Source organism: Papio anubis, chromosome 14, assembly GCF_008728515.1.
Source record: "Papio anubis isolate 15944 chromosome 14, Panubis1.0, whole genome shotgun sequence".
Taxonomy (NCBI): domain Eukaryota; kingdom Metazoa; phylum Chordata; class Mammalia; order Primates; family Cercopithecidae; genus Papio; species Papio anubis.
The window spans coordinates 85377373-85399123 of record NC_044989.1 but is presented as its reverse complement, the minus strand read 5'-3'; the positions used below and the strand labels follow the sequence as shown (position 1 = coordinate 85399123).

The window sequence follows — 21751 nt, the reverse complement described above, 5'->3', positions numbered from 1 at the left end:
ATTACCCAGTCTCAGGTAAGTCTTTATTAGCAGCGTGAGAATGGACTAACACACTGCCTCTGGCGTCACCTAGGTGTTCTCAGTGGGTGTTTCTGCATGTTCTTCTCCCTGTGGGTGCCTGTTTTCTGTATCTAAATTTTCCCTTTCTTATAAGGACACAGTCATATGAGATTAGGACCCACCCTAATTATCTTAACTTAAATATATCTGCAAGACCTTGTTTCCAAATAAGTTCACATTCATAGGTCCTGGGGGTTAGGATGAATGTATCTTTTGGGTGGGGGGAAAAATTTAACCCACAACACCTTCTTTTGCCTTCTCTAGTGGTTCCACAGATGGTTAAGGAGACGATTTTCAGATTGACCTATCTTCTGTGTCCTGCAGTGACCTTTACCCTCCTATGCTAATGGAGAACTTCGCCTATTGGGAGATCTATTCTTCTTTTTCCTTATTTCCTTCTGGGCTTGCCGTTGGCCTAGGAGGCTCTGGCTTCCATCTCATTCACTCAGGGAGCTTTCACTCTGCACAGTGGAGATGAAGGTCTCATCACTGGCTGCTTCTACATTGGGCATATGGGTCATCTTTGCAGTTGTCACATTCCTGCTGCCCTCTGGGGAAAGGCTGGTGGCTCCTGCTGAGGTGCTGGAAGCACCTCCAAGTACAAGCTGCAACACCCTCCTCCACCCTGCCAACAGCCCCTGAGGACACATTGGCCCTGCTTCTGATAGCCAAGCCAGCAACTCCAGCCACCTCATGGTCATTCTGGCAACCCCTCCCCTGCAACCCCATGGTCATTCTGGCCACCCCTCCTCCCAGCCCATGGTCATTTTGGCCACCCTTCCTCAACTCTGGCCATTCTGGCAACCCCTTCCCCAACCCCATGGTCATGCTGGCATCCCTCCCCTAACCCCATGGCCATTCTGGCAACCATCCCCCACTGCATGCTCATGCTGGCTGTGCTTCTTCCTGGACCCTTGGTGGCTACTCCTGTCCTTGCTGCATTGGTCTGTCCTGGGTCTGCAGACTTGGTTGCTGCTACATTAAGAGAGCCTGCTTCAGTGCCTTTGTCTACCTGTGCTGCCACCCCTGTTGTTGTCCTTTGCCAGGCTTCATAGGTTTATGACTGTAGAAGAGTATGTGCTGGGGTAGCTATACTGGCCGTTCTGTGATTAGAGTTTGTGTGTGGAGGTTACGTTGGTGTCCCTCCCCGCAACATAACCAGAGGAGATGTCTCAGACATCTCAGGGACCATGTGGAGCCTCCTGATGCCAACCTGATCCTGACCCCCTTCTCTATGGAGCTCCATGGCCTCCATATGGAGCTCCATATGGAGGAGAATCAAGCAAGGCAGAGAGGTCAGGATGGAGACCAGAGAGCTCTGCTCCCATTGCTTCTTGAGATGGAGCAAATTAAGGGTTTATAAGTGTAATTACATTTGAGGTCATCAAATCCAATCTTCTATTTGATATAAGAATCACATTTATGGTCATTTCAGTTTTGACTGAACAGCCCCAGTGCCAGCAGAGCACAATTACAGTTCCCCAGGGAACCTCCTTGTACATGTGTATATTACATACTTGTGCTGGTATTTCTATGGGGGAGAGATTCCTAGTAGTAGGACATGCACATTTTCCATTTTGACAGCTACTACTAACAAATTATGCATGTGTGCAAACACACAATGTACTGACATATGCAAATGAGTGCATGGCAGTCATGGACAGGGAACTCAAAAAGAAAGGACTTTCTAATAGTTAAAAATGTCTTACAAGACATTTTACAAGTGAGTGACTTGAGATGGTAAGTGTTCAAAAAGAAGAGCTTGGATGGTCGGGATGCTACAGAGGAGATTAAACACTGGGTATGAGATTAGAACAGCTGACATCTAAGGTCGTAAATTCAGCCTCCTGGTACACTCTACGAAAGCATTGGAACTCTCTCCAAGGTGACATCACCCACTGGTGGCTTATTTGTTTCTGGGTCCTTCCAAATGCAATGCCTCTTTCAGGTGAGCCTCAGAGAACAACAGCTGTGTATGACCCTGAGCGCATCTCCTTGAGTGTTTGCCGAGACTTAGACTGGGCTGTGCTTGTCCTCTGCCATAGACACAGACGTCCATTGTATCCCTAGTTGGGATGGCCTGGATTCTACTGGGACCCTCCACTGGTGACCTCAAATGATAAAGACTTTTTCTCAATAAATAAGACCTTTCTGTGTATCTGAAGCGGACACCTTTGCAGGTAGCAAGAATGGCGAGTAGCAAGCTTTAAGCATAGCTACTGTTTCTTATAGCCTAGGACAGAAATCTTTATAGACTTCTAGGGAAGTAGCCTGGTTAGTACTAAGGTCTTGGAGGTCTCTGGCTTATTCCCCTAATGGTCTGGCCACACCCAGGAGGCTATTCACAGCCTGCGGCTGGTCAGGCCAGCAGCATGATGTTAGGTGGTGGAGAAAGGGGCTGGTGGAAGCCATGGCCACTGTTACCATTTGGATGCAGTTCTGCACATTAATCACTTATCTTTTGCTAATCAGGATAATGTTGCTCTCAAACACTCTCCTCCCTTGGATCATTGTTGCCGAAGGCTCCCCATGGAGGGGCTGAGCCTACTGCTTGGCCACGGGGAGCCGGTAGTATGGTAACACAGGTTCACCACTCATGGAGCCACCTGTTTTTTGATGGGGGGAGGGGCAAACTATAGTTCTAGGGCAAGGGAGTGACTGAGATAGCTCATCTGTCTCTGGGGCCTCCACCTTGACCCCAAACTCCTACTGAGTGTCCGCATTTATCCTCTACCGCCCTCTGTGACTGGGTGCTGTCACACACCCATTGGTTCTTGGCCCCTCTCCAACCCAAGAGCTACCCTGTCAGGGTAGGGCCACTACCATCTTCTTCCCCAAGTGCAGCTCAACCTCCCAGAGGACAGGCTGACTCTGTGGGGGTGGAGGAGCGGTGAGGAATACCATTATTATTATTGTGATGATTATTGTAATTGTAAATCCATCCTGCTAACAGCTTTGAGTACTTTGCTGTCCCTCTCCTGGATGCTCAGAGTTCTAATATTCCACCACGCTTTCTTTTGTCCTCTTTTTCCCAGGGGATCATGGTTTTCCCCCAGGTGCTGTTAAAAGATTGACAGTGAGTGACAAGGACCTAAGTGAAGGCATTTGCTACCTGGCAATTTTTTGTTCAAGAGAACCCATTGGAGGTACATCAGTGTGAGTAGCTCGGCATGATGGTAGCCATATGTAAGGCATTAGAGAGGAAATCTCCTTGGAAATCTTCCAAGTCCACCAACTGGACTTGGAAACTTAAAATGTGAATTTCTTTTGATATAATGTTTTAAAGGGTGATTTCTAGGCTAGTCCACAGAAAGGCTTATGTTTCTATGGAAAAACCTTAGAAAACACTACGACTTGCAGAAGCATGCCGGCCCATTCTGCCAACACCCCAACAGCCCACATCCCTCCTGGCGAGAGTATAAGTCAGGCTCTACAAGCTATGGTGTAGGGAATTGGCATTCAGGTATCTTGTTGGTGACTGGAGCCAGCAATTGATTGCAGTGCAGCAAGACCAGCATCTCTTTAAGGCATTTTTTTTTATTTGCAAGAGTTGGACATGTCTGGTGTTCATTTCTTCAGGTTCTTGAGGCTCTAACTCTGACAAGTCCTGTGTGTGGTTTCCAGCCTTGCCTGTGTATTGCAGTCACCTGGGGGTGGAGGTAGGTGGAGATTCATGAGAGCATAGCTGTGATTATAGAAGATGCCCATCTGGTGTACAATCTGGTGTACTGAAGAGCTGACGTACAAGCTTGGCTTGGTTTATATGCAGCAATTACTCAGCACGGAGCAGCCCTGGGTGCATGATGTGGGCTGGTGCCTAAGACGAAGGGAAATAAGCAAGCCTATGGGTGGGTAGAGCATGCCGAGGTTTATGTCAACAATGAAGTGGTGGAGAATGAGTTGCAATCTGTGGTTTGGGAAATACTGACTTCGAAGGTCTCAGGGAAAATCAAAACATCTGGGTGTCTGGAAGAGGAGGCTGGTTGGAGATCTGGCAGAAATGAGCCCTGAATCCTTACAGGATTGTCTGAAATATTGAGCTGTAGAATTCTGCTTGGGTTTCCCCTTGAATTCAGCCAGGGGCAGCCTGAGCCCAGAGCAGGGGCCCCAGGACAGCTTTGGGTTGGGACAGTGGGGGATACATCTGGGGGTCTGCAGCAAGCGGCTTCGCACCTAAACTGCTTTTTCACTTAAAAGACTGCAGGGAACCTTGATTTTGTCCCTTTTTGTAGTCAGAAATTTTCCTTCTCCATTTCTGTGATTTGCCTCAGTCATTGATGTTATCCTATGACTAAGATAGCTGGGATTGCATTTCCTTCAGAAACAGTGAAGGCTGCCTATTCACCAGACTTGGGCTTTTTATTTCCTGCTTGTTTTATCTTACATTATAATATATAGTTTCAGGACCAGGCAATGGTTTATACCTGAAATCCCAGCATTTTGGGAGGCCAAGGTGGGTGGATCACTTGAGGTCAGGAGTTCAAGACCAGTCTGGCTAATATGGCGAAACTCCATCTCTACAGAATTACAAAAATAGCTGGGCATGGTGGCAGGTGCCTGTAATCCTAGCTACTCGGGTGGCTGAGGCACAAGAATCGCTTGAATCTGGGAGGCAGAGGTTGCAGTGAGCCGAGACTGTGCCATTGCACTCCAGCCTAGGTGATAGAGCAAGACTCCATCTCTTTCTCTTTCTTTCTCTTTCTCTCTCTCTCTCTCTCTCTCTCTCCACACACACACACACACACACACACACACACACATATATATAAAATATATAAAAAATTATATATGTAATATATTTTCAGTATTTGTTCATGGAAAGGCTTTTATTGACTAAAGCCTTTGATTGACTTTTATTGGCCAAAGCAGCAAAATCTATCTATCTATCTATCTATCTATCTATCTATCTATCTATCTATCTATCTATCTATCTATGCATCTATTGTTTTTATGTGGAGAGAGCATCCATGAAAAGAGATACAATGTGTTGGCAGCAGTGGTCGCTTTTAGGAAGAGTGATTGGGGAGCAGGGATTGGAAGGCGATCTATTTCTTTATACTGTTTAAAATTTTTACCGTATGCATACTATTAGAAAAAAAGGAGTGCTGAGATCTACATGGGTTATGGGTTGAATTATGTCTTCATCCCATATTCTTCCATTGTGGTCCCAATCCCAGGTTATCTCAGATTGTGACTATATTTGGAAACAGCGTCTTTGCAGGTGAGGAAGTTAAGATGAGGTCATTAGGGTGGGCCCTACTCAAAAATGACGGCTCTTATAAAAAAAGGAAATTTGGACACAGAGATAGATATACATGTGGGAAGAACACTATGTAGATTGGAATTATGTAGCCACAAGCCAAGGAACCACCAGAAGCTAGGAGAGAGGCCTGGAATAGATCCTTTCCCAACTTCTTCAGAGGAAGCATGACCTCGTCAACACCTTGGTTGCATACTCTAGCATCCAGGATGGTGAGGCAATACAATTCTGTTGTTTAAGCTATGCATTTTGTGGTATTTTGTTATGGCAGCCCTAGGAGCCTAACATAACACATAAAAAATGTTAGCAGAAACTGTAAAGGAAGGATTTGAATGGAGAAAGGGAGACACAGTGGGAGGCAGTGGGCACAGTGGGAGGCAGTGAGCACTAGCAGGGTGGATCCATCCAGGACCCTTGTGCCTGCTCCTTTGCCCTTCTCCCCTACTGGCCACTGTCCCCAGCTCCTGGCTGAGCATGCTGCTCATGGCACCTGGCCTTTTTGGATCTCCAGGAACAACAGTCCTTGTGCCCCAGGTGCGTTCAGCTGATTCATGTGAGGTGACTTGATCAGTGACAATGCCCCATTCAGGATGGCCCACCTGGAAGAGGCCCTGGGGTCAACTTAACTGTGGAGTTTGTGAGCAAGTCTCTTATCCACAAGCCTCATCCCGAAACCCCAAATTTGTCAGACTGGTTCAGAGTTCTCCAAGCACAGCAAGGAAAGTAAATTATGTAAGGATGACTGACAGTCATTTGTCCTATCAGAGAGGGGTCCTTCAGAGATGCCACAGTAGTTTATGAGGATGCCATATCTGGGCCTCAGCGGTTCGAATGGGAGTGAGTTTAGGGTTGTGCATTGCTCCTGTGGTGCCCATGGAGACTTCCCTTGGAGCACCATCCTGCCCTGGACTTGGTTCCTCACTGGAGAGGGAGTTACCTCCTCTAGCTCCACAGATGGCTACCCATGGCCTGACCAAAGGTTCACTCCAAGGAAGGCACCTTTGGCAAGGCTCTGCCCCTACCCAGCTTCACTCCAGAGCAGCCTGAGGCATGGACTGCCAGGTCTGGGCAGCACAGGTGATAAAGGGCTACCATCTGGAGTGAGACGGCTGGATGGCAGTGACCTGCCTCCCTGGTTTGTGGTGGTAGTGTGCAAAGAGGCACCTTGAGTCATCAGGGGAGTATTCTGGCTCCAAGGAAACCCTGTAAGAACACTTTGATCCCACTCAGAGACTTTTTCTTCAGGAATCCGTCTTGGGTCTTTCTCCAAGGAGTCTGTTTCAGTGAGGGCTTTCCCCTGCTTAACATAAACGGTGCTCCAGAGACTTCACCACATCTCAGCTAAGCCAGCGAAGGAGGGGTTTGAGGTGGGCTGCCTTGTCTGATGACCCTGGGCCAACCTGTCCTTGAGGCTCATCATGGAGCCTTCCTCTGACTTTCATTGACTGCATCTCTTTGGACACACAGCGACCACTGTGTTTGGTGTTTAGCACCTGCTGGTGAGTACAGTGGTGCAGGATCCTTGCTCTTTTCAGCCAAGGAAATCCAGCCCTTTTTACCTCATCACTTAGTTGGTCTCTCGAGACACTGTATCTCTTGATCTTTTAGGTCGATGGCTTATCTTGTGCTGGGTTTTAATCTGTGAGAAGCTTAAGGCCTTTCAGAAGTAGTTGGGGTATAAATAAACACACATGAAAGCCATGCTTCCCCTGGGTTGTTATTCGAATCACTGCAGCAGCTCTGAAAGGAAAGGCATGTGGTGATTACAGGAAATCGTGCTAGAGATTTAAAAAGCACATTTCTGTGGTTTTTAGCAACAAAAGAAAGATTCAGCACCAACTCTGATGCACAGTCCACTGTTCAAACTTCCTTAAAAGAAAAGTGTTTATAGTATGGCCTCCTCACCATAGTGCTGGGTGACACGAGGTGACCTCCCTCCTCTCCAGGCAAAATAGAAAGCAATGACCCTGGGATGATCAAGGGTTTTGATTTGCTTGTGTATGTGCTGTCCTGGCAAGCCTGAAATCAGAGAGTTTAACTCTGGGCCTCTGCCTTTCATCCTCCTCCCAGAAGCTTCTATGATACACCCTTTCCACCCTTCTTTTCAAGATTTTTCTTGAAAAACGCCCCCTTTTTCAGGTAAAATGAAAGCTCCATTAAAGGCAAGGATTTTGTCTTGTTCATGAGTGTATCTTCAGTGCTTGGAACAGTAGGCATATAATAACTATTTATTGGCTGAATTAATGAATAGAAGAAGGGATGAATGAATGAACTTTAGGATCATTTAGTACTGTGACTTGCCTTCATTCTGTCCTTGATTAGTTGACACAGAATGAACTTTCATGATACCTTTCATCATCCCTTACTCCCTTCCATTCTTTTACAAAGAGAGATCTGCCTCCTTCTTTGGTTAAGGTTGCATCACAGGCACAGGAAATATTAGAGTAACTGAAGGAGGTAACTATATGGAAGGAGGGATGCTGTGGTTTGAATGTGTCCCCTCCAAAATTCAGATGTTGCTAGTGTGATGGTATTAAGAGGTGAGGCCTTTAGGAGGTGATTAGGCCATGAGGGCTCCTCTTTATAAGGATAAGGGCCTTTATGGGATTAAGGCTCCTCTTTATAAGGCCTTTATGGGATTAAGGCCCTTATAAAAGAGGTGTCATGCAGCCATTCCGTTAGCTTGCCCTTCTGTCTTCTTCCATGTGAAAATGCAGCAGGAAGGCCTTCACCAGACCAAAGGCCAGTGCCTTGATCTTGGACTTCCCAGCCTCCAGGATGGTGAGAAATACATTTCTGTTCCTTATAAATTACCCAGTCTCAGGCATTTTGTTGTAGCAGCACAAATGGACTGAGACAAGGGGCACGCAGTGGGTCTGTGCCACCTTGGCCCATGGGAGGCAAACCAGGAAGCCTTGTCTCCTCGCTACTCAGAATGAGAACATGTGAAAGGAGAAAGGGAGTTGGGGCTGGGTAGGGTCATTTGCTGACCTGAGACCTCTAATGGTTGTCTCTGGAGAGTTGAAACCTCTTGCTAAAGACCTCATAGTCAGTCTTTGCTGCAACACAGATGGACCAAGCCTGTCTGTATTGCAGCAAAGAGTGAGGGGATATTCCAGCAAAGGCAGCATCCTATATGCTGATTACTGGGGAAGCACAAGAAAGGGGAGCTGTCAGAGGCTACAGAGCTGCATCTATACATGGGGAAAGTGAGAGAGAAAATTTCACAGGGTCATAAGTGTTGTCTGGAGCCTCGTAGTGGGTGGCCACTACCCACCTGATAGCAGGAACCCTACCTCCCCACCTCTGACCCAGCTCTCTAGTGCCCAGGAGAATTCCCTACTTTGTAAAATGAGTTCTCCTGGGCACTGGAGAGCTGGCTCAGAGCTGGAGAGGTAGGGTTCCTGGCATCAGGATCTTGAATCTGGATTTTCCCAAAAGATGTTCCAACGAAGCTTCCTCTTATGTTGTGTGCCTCAAATATGTTTGGGAAACCTGACATACTCTGTTCCCCATCAAGGAGACCCACATCGCACGTTAGTATATCAAAGACTCTGAGAAGTTCTGTAAAATTAAAACCTGTTTAATTTTCTTTTCTTTTTTTTTTTCAAGACACAGTCTTACTGTCGTCCAGCCTGGAGTGCAACGGCACAGTCTCGGCTCACTGCAACCTCTGCCTCCCGGGTTCAAACAATTCTCCAGCCTTAGCCTCCCGAGTAGCTGGGACTACAGGCACATGCCACCATGCCCAGCTAATTTTTGTATTTTTAGTAGAGACATGGTTTCACCATGTTGGCCAGGCTGGTATTTAATTTTCTTTAGCCTTCATTTCCCATTTTTTCACATTAACTCCCATTAATATCCCATGGATCTAATGACGTTGTTAGCTGGCCATGCCGCACTGATGGTTAGAAAAGATGTGGATAATGCATTGGTTCCTGCCCAGTCCTTTATGTAATTGGAACCCACTGGTAGGCGTGTCTGTGAGTCCCCAGCCCCACCTCCTAGCTTCTTCAGTTGTTCCTCACAAGCTAGCTCTTGGGTTCCCTCACCTCTTGGTCACACTCATGGAAGAGTTCCAGGTTGTCTGTGTCCTCCATAAGGCAGTTCTCTAGGTGCGTCTGATTGGGGCTGATTTGGGAAGGACTGTTCACCTCCTTTTCTTTGGACACTGTCCAGGGATTTGTGTTCCTTTTTAAAGTAGCACTATCCATGTCCTTACATAACGAGCACAGAGGTGAGGGTATTTCCAGTCATGGACAAAAGAAATAAGATGGCAGCAAATACTTGCCTTGTTAATGAACTTAAAAGAGACCTTTCTTTTAGGTCATCTTTGCTTTGAACCAGACCCTCCTGCAGCAGGAGAGCCTGCGAGCGGGCAGTCTTCAGATCCCCTACACGACGGAGGATCTCATCAAACACTATAACTGCGGGGACCTCAGCTCCGTCATCCTCAGCCATGACAGCTCCCAGGTGAGCGCCCTTTCCCTCTGCTAAGCTCAGTACACATTTAATTATAGGAATAAAAACATTACCTGGTGACATGTACATCCTGTGTACAAAGGATTGAGATCATGAGGGCTCTAGAAATAAAATGGGCAGATTTAGATGTCATTGAATGAGGCACTGCAGCTACTGAAAGTTTTACAAACCTTGTAAGTACAGAGAGGAGCACTGATTAGGGCTAATTCCAGGATTCCAGCCAAAGGATGAAGCTTCAAAGGATTTAACAGCAGGCCACATGAACAAGCCTTGAGGAAGGGAAGGGTTCTGAGTCTGATGACCTCCTGGCTGACTTAGGTCACACTTTTGCAAAATGATGGAGCAGAACTTTGACTGCAGTTTCAGTGGCCTCTAGGAACATGTGAGCAGGATATAACTGTGTATTCACAGAATGCTTACAGGATTGGGGCATCAGAGCTGGGAAGGCTGCTAGCATTTGCAGACGTGGAGTGGATCATTGCATCCTGTGGTATTGCAGGATGAGTGTGGCTGAACTGGTGGATTGAGTGTTTGTCCAGCTCAGCCTTACCTGTGGGCCACTGAGTGGAAGGAAGCAACTGGTCAGGCCTCAGAAGATCATGGTCTCCTTCCAGGAGGGAAGTGGGACAGATCTTTGTTATGCTTTTATCAACAGGCTTCCAATGGGACAAGCCATGGTCCCTTCCCCTCCTCTCTAGGACTACATGCAAATGGCAAAAATCAGCTAAACTTCTGAGGTAGGGGATTGTGTTGTTTCCCCCACCTAGGACTGGTGTCCGCATGCATGAGGACACTGGAGAAGGGAGATAGGAGCTCGTGGGTGTGGGTCATGCTGTATAGGTCTATGTTAAATTTGGGGACCCAGTCATAAGGAGACATGTGTGAACATGAGAGCTGAAGGAGGAATAGCAGCAATGGGGAGAAGGACAGTAGAGGCTGAGTGCAGCATCAGTCCAGAAAGGTGACATTTCTTAATGACAGAAGCCTCAAAAGACATAATGAGCATCTCCAAAAATCTAGAGGAAGAGGAAGTCAAATCAAGATAAAGTGAAGCAGGAGGAAAGGGAGAACAGGAAACACATTAAAGAAGGAAAAATAGAGTTGGTGGTGGTGATAGATCTTACCTGCACACTTGCTGGGGGTAGGGAAAGGGGAAGAAAAGTCAAGATCAATTGGGAAATTGACATTTGTAGCAGCAGAAAAAAGTTAATGTGGGTGGAGAATTTGGTCATTACGTGGGCAAATGGTGAGGCTGGTGGAGCAGATAATACCGATGTCTTATGCATTTCTCTCCTGTGGCTTTCCCATACCTGTCCTGCCCACAGGGCCCCTACAGGAGGTCAGGGAATGTGCTGCCACCATGAGTGAGGGCTAGGCTGGCCAGGAGGGATTGGTGCAGGCTTTGGGTGATGTTGGGAATTTAGAAGGTGGAGCAGGATGTCAGAGGGAGGTCACCCTGTGTATCTGACGCTGCCTCTGCAGAGAGGCTGGTAGAGAGGGGGCTCTGCTGAAGAGAAGAGATTTTGGGAAATGGTCAGGGAATCTTACATAAATGACATGATTGAAAAAAAATGATGACAGAGTAGAAGATGAAGGCTGTCGATGTGAAAATGAGAGAATATCATTTCGAGGCAGTAGCGAAAGGAGATCTGTTATCCATAAGATGGAAGTTAATGCTATGTTACAGAGTCTGAGGACTTTGGAAAGCTTTTTGAGAGGCTACTGGAAGCAGCAGCAGCAGGCAGGGTAGATACTGACCAAGATAATGGGTAACATTGTTAAGTCCCTGGGTGGAGGAGACAGCATGCACCCAGGGGGAGAAGTGGGAGGCTGAGGTTTGGGACGCCAGACAGCTGAGGGGGTGGGGAGAAAACACAGAGGGCTAGCCTTACTGGTAGCTCCTGTGCTGCAAGAACCATGCTGATTGTCACAATTTTGATGCAATTGCATCCTGTTATTAGCCAAAATACTGAAACTGGCTAACATGTATGCCAGCATCAAGTGAAATATTTGCCAGGTGGGCAAAGAACACTGGGGAAAGCAAGGGAGAGAAATAGGAAGTGGAGAAATAATGAAAATGTAAAGTAGAGGATTTATAAAACATTTAAGTGTTCATACAAATTTCATGTTTTTGGTAATAGAATCTAAAATATGTAACTATATAAGACTATTTTTATAAGAAAAGCATGTGTGAATCACACAAGTTAAAACTATGGATGTACTGTGCAGACAGTGTCTTTTTTTTTTTTTTTAGTAAACACATGGCATCAGACAGAGCCATTTAACTATTATGCTGTTAACATTGTAAATAGCATACGAGTTCATTCAGTGCACTTCACTTAATATTTTTTTCACTTTGATTACAGGGAATATGATATAGTTGGAAACATAGCAGACGGGAAACTCCAAGAATGGTGTCACTCTTCTCTTGACAATGTTTTGACCATCTAGTTGGGGGATTTGATGCTCCAATGAAGTAACTTTGTTAATAACTCCGTTGCCCCTTTTTTTTCTCTTTATTTTGGTGGAGGTCCCCAGTTTTATTAATGCCACGCTACCGCCTCAGGAGCTCATCACTGCTCAGGAGATTGACAGCTACTTACGCCGGGAGCTGATCTATAAGCGGAATGAGAGAATAGGGAAGCGGGTGAAGGCCCTTTTGGAGGAGTTCCCTGACAAAGGCTTCTTCTTTGCCTTTGGAGCTGGTGAGTAGTGGGTTACCTCTGAGTAGCCTCTGAAATCTGAGGCTTCTCCCAAGAAGGGAATGTTGAGGTGAACCCCTGTTTAGGGCCTGTGTTAGTCATGAAGCAAGATGAAGGGAGTGACACCTTCCTTGACTTATTTCAGTTGCAGAGTGGCTCCAGCTGGGGACGGAGCATCCAGCATGGTTGAAATGTTGCTGGATGAGCTGGTGCATGTGACATCACCCATAGCTCTCTCCACACATGAGCCAGCTGGGAAAGCATTTTTGTCCTCTGAATTTCATACTTAATCCCAACTTCTTCCTGGTACTTTTCGCTTTGTAAACTTTCACTAAAAATACATCTGTCTTTACTCTTCTACCTGACAATGAGCCTCCCAAGTCCAAGGCCTGACACATCAGCTGTTACTGACTGTTAACAGCATACATGGAGAGAGAATAGGACAATTATTTTCTTTTGTGGGCTTCTTGAAATAAATTTTAACCCCCGGAGTGACTCTGACAGAATTCTTTGCAGCCTCAGGAATTGAGGATAAAAATGCCAGAGGCTGGACAGTATGCAGAAAGATCATTTGCTGGGCTGGGCTTTGTTGTCTCATATTTTTCTGCTAACTTCATAAACTTAAACAAGTCATACCCCTCAGTTTTTTTTACCAGTAAGATAGGGAGTTGGAGAGAAGCAACTCTGAAATGGCGGGGTGAGGGCCTCTAAAAACCTGTTCTTCCATAACAGCAATAAGAACACTGGAGAAAATAGTCAAAATCAACTTTTCCACAGCTCTGGAAATTAATTAAAGGTTTGCAACAATCCTAGAAGTGTTTATTTAAGAAAACTGGATGAATTTTGATAGAAGCAGTGGGCTTTGTGGCATTTTAACTTGTTCTGTTTTTATCTCCCTTTTCCCAGCTTCACAGTAGTCTTGAAAATCAGGAGCCTTGAACTACAGTAACTGTGAAAACCATTTGCCTAATGGTTACTGGAGGGGACAGAATGGGTTCAAAGTTCCTCCAAAGCTCCATCCTCAAAGAATCATCACTATTTGACATGTCCAATAGCTCCCTGAAATTTCCATTCCCAAGCTTGTCTTCATTTGAACTGACTCAGAGCTTGCTCTGTGTGAATAGCCCTATTCTTACAGTGTTTGTTGAAAACAATCAGTGGCAGCAGTTTAACATCATAGTTGCTGGAAATAGCAATAGTAATTGAAGCTTACAAGGGGCTGCCCAAAAAACTTAAAAGGAAAATACCATAGGGGATTTTGAAAAGCTCTAAAATATTCCTAGAAAGTCACATGCAGGCCGGGCGTGGTGGCTCAAGCCTGTAATCCCAGCACTTTGGGAGGCCGAGACGGGCGGATCACGAAGTCAGGAGATCGAGACCATCCTGGCTAACCCGGTGAAACCCCGTCTCTACTAAAAAATACAAAAAAACTAGCCAGGCGAGGTGGTGGGCGCCTGTAGTCCCAGCTACTCGGGAGGCTGAGGCAGGAGAATGGCGTAAACCTGGGAGGCGGAGCTTGCAGTAAGCTGAGATCCAGCCACTGCACTCCAGCCTGGGCGACTGAGTGAGACTCCGTCTCAAAAAAAAAAAAAAAAAAAAAAAAAGTAAGTCACATGCATGAGAAGGGCTGTGCACATGCCCAGGAAGGACCTGAGAAGGTCCTAATCTCTCTCACCTCTGGCTGATCTTGAGGCTCTGTGTAAGCAAGGTGTGAAAGCTAAGGCAGGGTCATAAATTGCCTGCTGAAGCATCAAAGACATGCCCCCAAACTCACACAGCCCCTCTGCAAAGGTTGGGAAACTTACCAGTTCAAGGAATTTAAGGAAATCTCTGTTCAGTCATTAGCCAGCCACTAAGCTAACTGAGCAGACCCTTCAGTGATCACACACAACAAAGAATACAGACTTTAGAGACTTAGTCCTAGAAAATCACTGAACAAACAGCAACAACAATGCACCTGGGAAGAGGGGACAGGAGAAAATGATTTCCAGAGTTGGTATGTTATGTTATTTAAATGTCTAGTTTTCAATAAAAACCAATTATAAAACACAGAGCAAAACTAGAAAGTATGGCCCATACCCAGGGAAAAACAAGCAACCAATAGAAGCTGTCCTTGAGGAAGTTAATATCTTGGACGTACTAGAAAAAGACTTTAACACTAGTTATTATGAATATGTTCAAAAACTAAAACAGGCTGGGTGTGGTGGTTCATGCCTATAATTCCAGCACTTTGGGAGGCTGAAGCAGATGGATCACTTGAGGGCAGGAGTTCGAGACCAGCTTGACCAATATGGCAAAACCCTATCTCTACTAACAATACAAAAACTAGCCAGGCGTTGTGGCACGCACCTATAATCCCAGCTACTTGGGAGGCTGAAGCAGGAGAATTGCTTGAACCTGGGAGGCAGAGGTTACAGTGAGCTGAGATCACGCCACTGTACTCCAGCCTGGGCCACAAGAGTGAAACTCCGTCTCCAAAACAAAAAACAAAAAACAAAAAATAAAAAACAAAAAACCCTAAAATAAACCACGTCTAAAGAATTAAAGGAAAGTTTGAGAACAGATCTCACTAAATGCAGAATATCAATAAAAATATAAAAATTATTTTAAAAGAACCAAATAGAAATTCTGGATTGAAAGTATAGGAACTGAAATGAAGAATTCACTAGGGAGGGCTGAACAGTAGATTTGAACTGGCAGAAGAAGAATCAATATACATGAAGATAGGTTGATTGAGATGATTCAGTATGAGAAAGAGAAAGGAAAAGGAATGAAGAAAAATGAATAGATCTTCAGATACCTGTGAAACACCCTTAAGTGTGCCAATGTACACCTAATGGGAGTCTCAGAAGACAGGAGAGAAAAAAAAAAAAAGAAATAAAAAATATTTGAATTTAAAATTGCTCGAAAATGCCTCAAATTTGATGAAAAATATTACTCTGCACATTCAATCAATGAACTATAAGTTGTATAAAATCAAAACGTTTCACACCAAGGCATATCATAGCCAAACTGTCAAAAGCCAAAGACACAGAATCTTGAAAGCAGTGAGAGCAAGGCAGACAAAGGATCCCCAATAGGATTAACAGCAGATTTCTCATCAGAAGCCATGCAAGCCAGAAGGCTCTGGGGCACATACTCAAAATGCTGAAATAAAAGACTGTCAACAAACATTTCCACATCCAGCAAAACTCAGAAATGAAAGAGAAATATGTTGCATGTGAGCTGAACAGAATTTGTATTCTGCTGCTGTTGGATAAAGTCTTCTTTAAATGTCAATTAGATCAATTTGATTGATGATGCTCTTCAGTTCAACTATATTCCCTATCTGATAACGCCAGAATCTCTGTCATGTCTGAGTCTGGGTCTGATGCTTTCATTGTTTCTTCAGATTCTAATTTTTCTTGCCTCCCAGCGTGCCTTGTAATTTTTAATTGAAAGCTGGATATGATGTATCTGGCAATGAGAAGTAAGGGAAATATGTTTTTAGTGTGAGGGTTTATGTTAATCTTTCTCAGAGTTGGGCTATTTAATGTTTTGCTGTGGTCTGAATGTTCCTAAAAACTTGTGTGTTGAAACTTAATTATTATTGTCATAGTATTAAGAGGTGGGGCCTTTGGGAAGTGATTAAGACATGAAGGCTTCACATTCATGAGTGGATTCATGCTTTTAAAAGGACTGGAGGAAAGTAGTGTAGGCTCTTTTTTTGCCCTTGTGCCTCCCACCATGTGAAGATCTAGCATTAGCCCCTCCTGCCATGTGAAGACTCAGGAAGAAGGCCCTCATCTGGGCATGGTGGTTCATGCCTGTAATCCCAGCACCTTGGGAGGCCACGGCAGGAAGATCACTTGAGCTCAGGAGTTTGAGACCAGCCTGGTCAACACAGTGAGACCTCACTTCTACAAAAATTAAATAAAAATTTAGCTAGGCATAGTTTGCCTGTAGTCCCAGCTACTTGGGAAGCTGAGGTGAGAGGATCACTTGAGCCCTGGAGGGTGAGGCTGAAGTGAGCTATGAACATGCCGCTGCACTCCAGCCTGTGTGACAGAGTAAGACTCTTGGTATTTAAAAAAAAAAAAGGCTCTCACTGGGCACTGAATGCCTATGCCTAGATTTTGGACTTCCCAGCCTCTAGAACTGTGATAAATAAATTTCTATTATTTATAAATGACCCATTCTGTGGTATTTTGTAATAGCAACACAGACTAAGGCATGTTTGATGTACCTCTGAATCCCAGAGGCTTCAGTTTCCTCTAGTGTCCTCTAGTTTTTCCTCTAGTTTTTTTGTCTTTGTGTTTTCTTAAGAACGTTTCTTAAATAGAGTCTGAGTCTTGCTACATTTTCACCTGTAATCCACTATTATTTTACTGGAGCCCTAGTGATGTGATGCTAAAGTGAAGACACCATTTCATACTCGGTTATAATAAAAAAGATGGATAGTAAAAAGTTTTGGTGAAGACATGGAGAAATTGGCACCCTCATACATTGCTACTGGGAATGTAAAATGGTGTAGCCATTTTGGAAAACTGTTTAGCAGTTTTTCAAAATTAAACATGGGGCTACCATTTGATCCAGCATTTCAACTTCCAGATATATGCCTAGAAGAATTGAAAACATATATCCACACAAAAATTTGTACACAGATGTTCATGGCAGCATTATTTATAATAGCCAAAAAGTGGAACCAAACCAACTGTCCATCAACTGACATGGATAAATAAAAGGTGATATATATATATACACAATGGAATATTACTTGGCCATGAAAAGGAAAGAGGTACTGATACATGGTACTACATGGATGAACTTTGAAAACATTATGCTAAGTGAAAACAGCCAGTCATAAAATCATATGATTATATTTATATGAAATGTCCAGAACAGGCAAATCTATAGAGACAAAGTATTCATAGATTAGTAGGTGCCAGGGGCTGGGGTCAGAAGGTTGAAAATGTTTTAAAATTAGATAGTGGTCGTGCTTGCATGACTTTCTGAATATGCAAAAAAATCAACGAATGGCATGCTTTAAAAGAATGAATTTTATGTTATATGAATTATATTCAAATATTAATAAAACTTATAGAAATATGAGGGGTTTGGGTCCCACATCATGCTCATTGAAAAGTTCTGCCACAAAACAAATTGCAGTTTGTGCCCTCAGCAGTGCCTGTGAGTATGTGGCAGTTTTCTTCTTCTGTAAGTCGTGTGTTTCATGTCATGTGCACATTTCTACTGTCTCAACAAATGGCTTCCTGTAACAAAGCTGTTAGCCTGGGCCTCACTCTTGAGGCACCATAACAGTGATGCAGGCGCCAGATGAGAAAGTCAGGAAACAGAGCCAGTGGTGGTGTCCCAGTGCCCCACCCTGGGTCTGCGTGGATGGAAGGTGCCCAGGTGCTAGAGTGTGAGTTTTTGCTTTCCACTCCTGCCAGACTTAAGTGAGCTCCCAAAAGCTTCCCCTATGTCCAGTGCAGGGGTAATGGGGCGCTGGGGAGAGGGGAAAGGTCGACTGAGTTCTGAGCTGGCGGGAGGCTGGAGCATAGCTTGGTCTGAGCAGTTCGGTGGGTGGGCCCTCGTGGTGGGGGTTGTGGCAGGCAGGTGGCACAGACAACACCAACACCTGAGCTTTCCCATTACTCAGGGCTCGATTTGTGATACTGATGCAGTGCTAGATGGGGGCGTCGGGAGTGCCCAGGGGCTGTGACCCCCGTCTAGCACCGGCTCCTTCTAGGGCAAAGTTATCTTCCTGTAGCCGCTTTCTCTCTGGGCCTTCTGAAGGCTAAGTTGAGCAGAGGAAAACTACAGAAATTGCTCCCAAACACATTACTGTGTGCTTTTAAAACTTAAAAGCTGTGTGGTTAGCAAACTTTTAATTGCAAAATGAGGATATCTGAAAACAGAAAGTACTGGAGTTTTAACATCAAGCAGCAACTTTTGTCATGGGGATGTGGATATAAAATGCGAAGATTACAAATGGAAATCACCTTTGCAGTAGAAGAAAAATTGAACTCAGGAGTGCTAAGTGGAAACGATAATCACTTGTTCTAAATTGCCAGTTCCTTAGTTGCAAATGAACAACCTAGGATGAGTGGTGCAAGACACGACTTTTTTTCTTATTTAGGTGTCGATCTTAAATCAGCTCATGCTGATTTTTGGCTCCTGTTTGCCAGGGTTACTTCTCCAGTGGCCTCCTCTCCTACCCCACATTTCTAGGTTACAGCTGTCATCCCTGCACTGGCCGCTGTCTAGGCTGGTCTAGGCTGCGGGGAGGAGAGGGGAGGATGGGAGGGAATGGTTTTGCCAAACTTCCCTTTCTGAGCCTCTGCTGACCCATGAACCCCACCTTTGATGCATGAGGGTGAAACTGAAAGCAGGAACCATGCGCCTTCCGCTTCCTTCTTGGGGCCTATTTGCTGTACTGCCACAGGCTCCCAGGTGCCCTGGTTGTGACTCCTGAGACCATAGTGGGTTTGTCCTATGCAGAATCCTCCAAGAAGGACAGATCTTAGATTAGGTTGCCTTTACTTTTTCTAGAAAGTGGTGATTGGGAAGTAGTTATTCCTTCGGTCCCACCAGCCTCCCTGTTTTCTCAGAGAGCACATTTGCATTCCATCCTGTAGTTGGGAATTCTCCCCTGCCCCCCCTTTTTTTAATTGAGACAGAGTGTTGCTCTGTCATCCAGGCTGGAGTGCAGTGGTGCAGTCTCGGCTCACTGCAACCTCCGCCTCCTGGGTTCAAGTGATTCTCCTGCCTCAGCCTCTTGAGTAGCTGCGATTACACGTACCCGCCACCATGCCCGGCTAATTTTTGTATTTTTAGTAGAGATGGGGTTTCACCATGTTGGCCAGGTGGGTCTTGAACTCCTGACTTCAGGTGATCCACCCACCTCGGCCTCCCAAAGTGCTGGGATTATAGGTGTGAGCCACTGTGCCCAGCCTGAATTCTTGTATTTTCTCCAGACCAGTGTCCTGACCTTTCAGGATCCTGCTCACATATCACCTCTTCTGGGAGGTCTTACCAGGTTGCAGTTTGATGTCCAGGCTCTCCCCTTAGCTGTGTGACTTCAGGTAACTCGCTGCATTGTTCTGATCTTCAGTGTCATCGTCTCTGAAATGCTACTGATGCTGCCCTGCCTGCCTTGCAGGACTGTTGGCAGGCCTGATTCCAGAAGCTCTCTGGAACTGTACTGTGCTGGACAGATAGGCAGGGGGCTTGGCAGGGTAATTTCTTGGTTCTAGGGTGTGTGTTTGGGAAGTATGATTGGTGGTCCTGGGAGCTGCAGCATTTCAGACTGTTTTTCTCACTGCAGGTCATTTCATGGGCAACAACACAGTGCTGGATGTTTTGCGGCGTGAAGGCTATGAGGTAGAACACGCCCCTGCTGGACGACCCATCCACAAGTAACCGCCCTGTGCTTCTATCTTGGCTGGGGAGCTGAGACCCTCATGGGGCTGCCTGGGCACCAGGGTGGGCTGCTATCCTGAGGAACTCCAGAGAACCCCTGCCTGGTCATTTCCCCCGCACTTGACCTTACATGGACATTTGGCACCAGCTCAGCTGGCTTTGTGTGGCTGGGGCTGTGCCAGACGTGGTTGGCAGGGTGGACACTTTGGACTGCAGAGGCCTGGCCTTTTTCTCAGTGGCGTTTGGGGAGCAGAGGAAGGTGAAGGGAAGGTTGCCTAGGGGTCGAAGGGTGGGGAAAGGAGGAGTAATTAGGCTTAATGTCCAGTGTCCTTTGCCCTAGGTGTTTTGGAAGTTTTCGGGAGGCAGAGTCGGGCCATGACAGTGGTAAATACACCAGAGGGGTTTGGGGTGAAGGGAGTGCATGTCTGACCCCTCTCGGGCAGGAGAAAGTCCCTTCTCTTTCTCTGAGCTGTTTCCTCCTCCCTAGGTTTTTTTGTCTCTCTCTCTCTTTTTTTTTTTTTTTTTTGCCAAACTGCCCTCTGCCCCTGCAGACCCTTCTGTAAAGAACTCAGGGGGCCCTCAGCAATGCTGTGCACCCACTGGCCTCCCAACTGGTCATCCATCCTGGTGGGCCCCAGGTGTCCTTCCCCTTCCCCTGTAGTAGTCTGCTTGGGCTGTCATAGCAACCACCACAGACTGAGTGATTTAATCAACAGAAATGCATTTCTCACAGTTCTGGAGGCTGGAAGTCCCAGCTCAAGGTGTCAACGGGACTGGTTTCTCTTGGGAGCCCTTTGCTTGACTTGTAGATGGCCGTCTTCTCTTCCTGCTGGCACGTGGCATTTTTTCCCGTAAGCGAGCATCCCTGGCCTCTCTTCTAGTAAGGACACTGGTCTCATTGGACTAGGGCCCTCATTTTAACTGAATCACCTCTTTAAAGACCTTAACTCCAAATGGTCACATTCTGAGGTACTGGGGATTGGAGCTTCAACATGTGAATGTGGGGGGCACCCATCAGCCCCTAATATCCCCTCCATTCCTCTGGCCCCTACTCCCTCCCGATCCACGGTCAGCAGCCCCCCTCTCCTGGCAGAGGTCTCCGCTGTAGCGAGAGCGCTCCAGGATGCAAACGCCCATCCCCTGACAGAGGATCCAGCAGTTGTGTCTGCCCGAAGGCCGCCCGTCTCCAGCTGCCCTCTTTCTCCTCAGAAGGCCCCCCTTCACCGCACCTTGTCTCCCTGTTCCCCCTCACCCCGGAGGCTCCTGCCTGGCAGAAGCCATGATTTTTCCAATCTCCCTCCAAGCAGGAAATCCTGGATACATCCTGGACTTCTCTTATCCCCACCTGTCTTCATGCCCTGTATTCAGTATGTCAATACTGACCGCCCTTCACAGAGCACCTTCTAGCTTACGGAAGGGCTGACATGAGACTGCTCATTTCCCTCCTCCACCAGGCTTTTGTCTTCCTCCAGTAAAGACTCGCTGGGATTTGTCCTTCTCCATTGCCATGGCCACCGCCCCATTCCAGGCCCTTCTCCCTCTGGTTCACGCTTCACCCTCCAGTGGGACTAATCTTTCCAGTGTCCCATATTCAAACCCTCCGTGGTTTCATATTGTTCTCTTTCAAGGTCATTGTCTTCACGCGGAGGTCTTGGCACTCAGACCCTATCCTTCCAGCACGGATCTGCTGCTTGCTTCAGAAGAGCTTCCATCCTGTCCCCGCCTCTCCACCTTTACTGACGCTACTTCCCCCGTCTGAGGAGCCCTCCTCTCCTCCCCTTGACCGGGAGGATCCCGCCCCTGCCTGAGTCAGCTCTGCTGCAGGCTCACGTCTCCTGCCTCT

At 46.2% G+C, this 21751-nt stretch overlaps 1 protein-coding gene across 2 annotated transcripts in view; it reads left to right on the top strand.

Annotated features, from left to right (window-relative positions):
* Nucleotides 1–21751, top strand: part of TRABD2A (TraB domain containing 2A) — a 57258-nt gene that overhangs the window by 27138 nt on the left and 8369 nt on the right. For both annotated transcript variants that reach the window (XM_021925015.2, XM_031655301.1), the window contains exons 3-5: nucleotides 9647–9793; nucleotides 12333–12507; nucleotides 19814–19904. In XM_021925015.2, the coding sequence (XP_021780707.2) occupies nucleotides 9647–9793; nucleotides 12333–12507; nucleotides 19814–19904 (413 nt within the window). The remainder of the gene's footprint in view (nucleotides 1–9646; nucleotides 9794–12332; nucleotides 12508–19813; nucleotides 19905–21751) is intronic.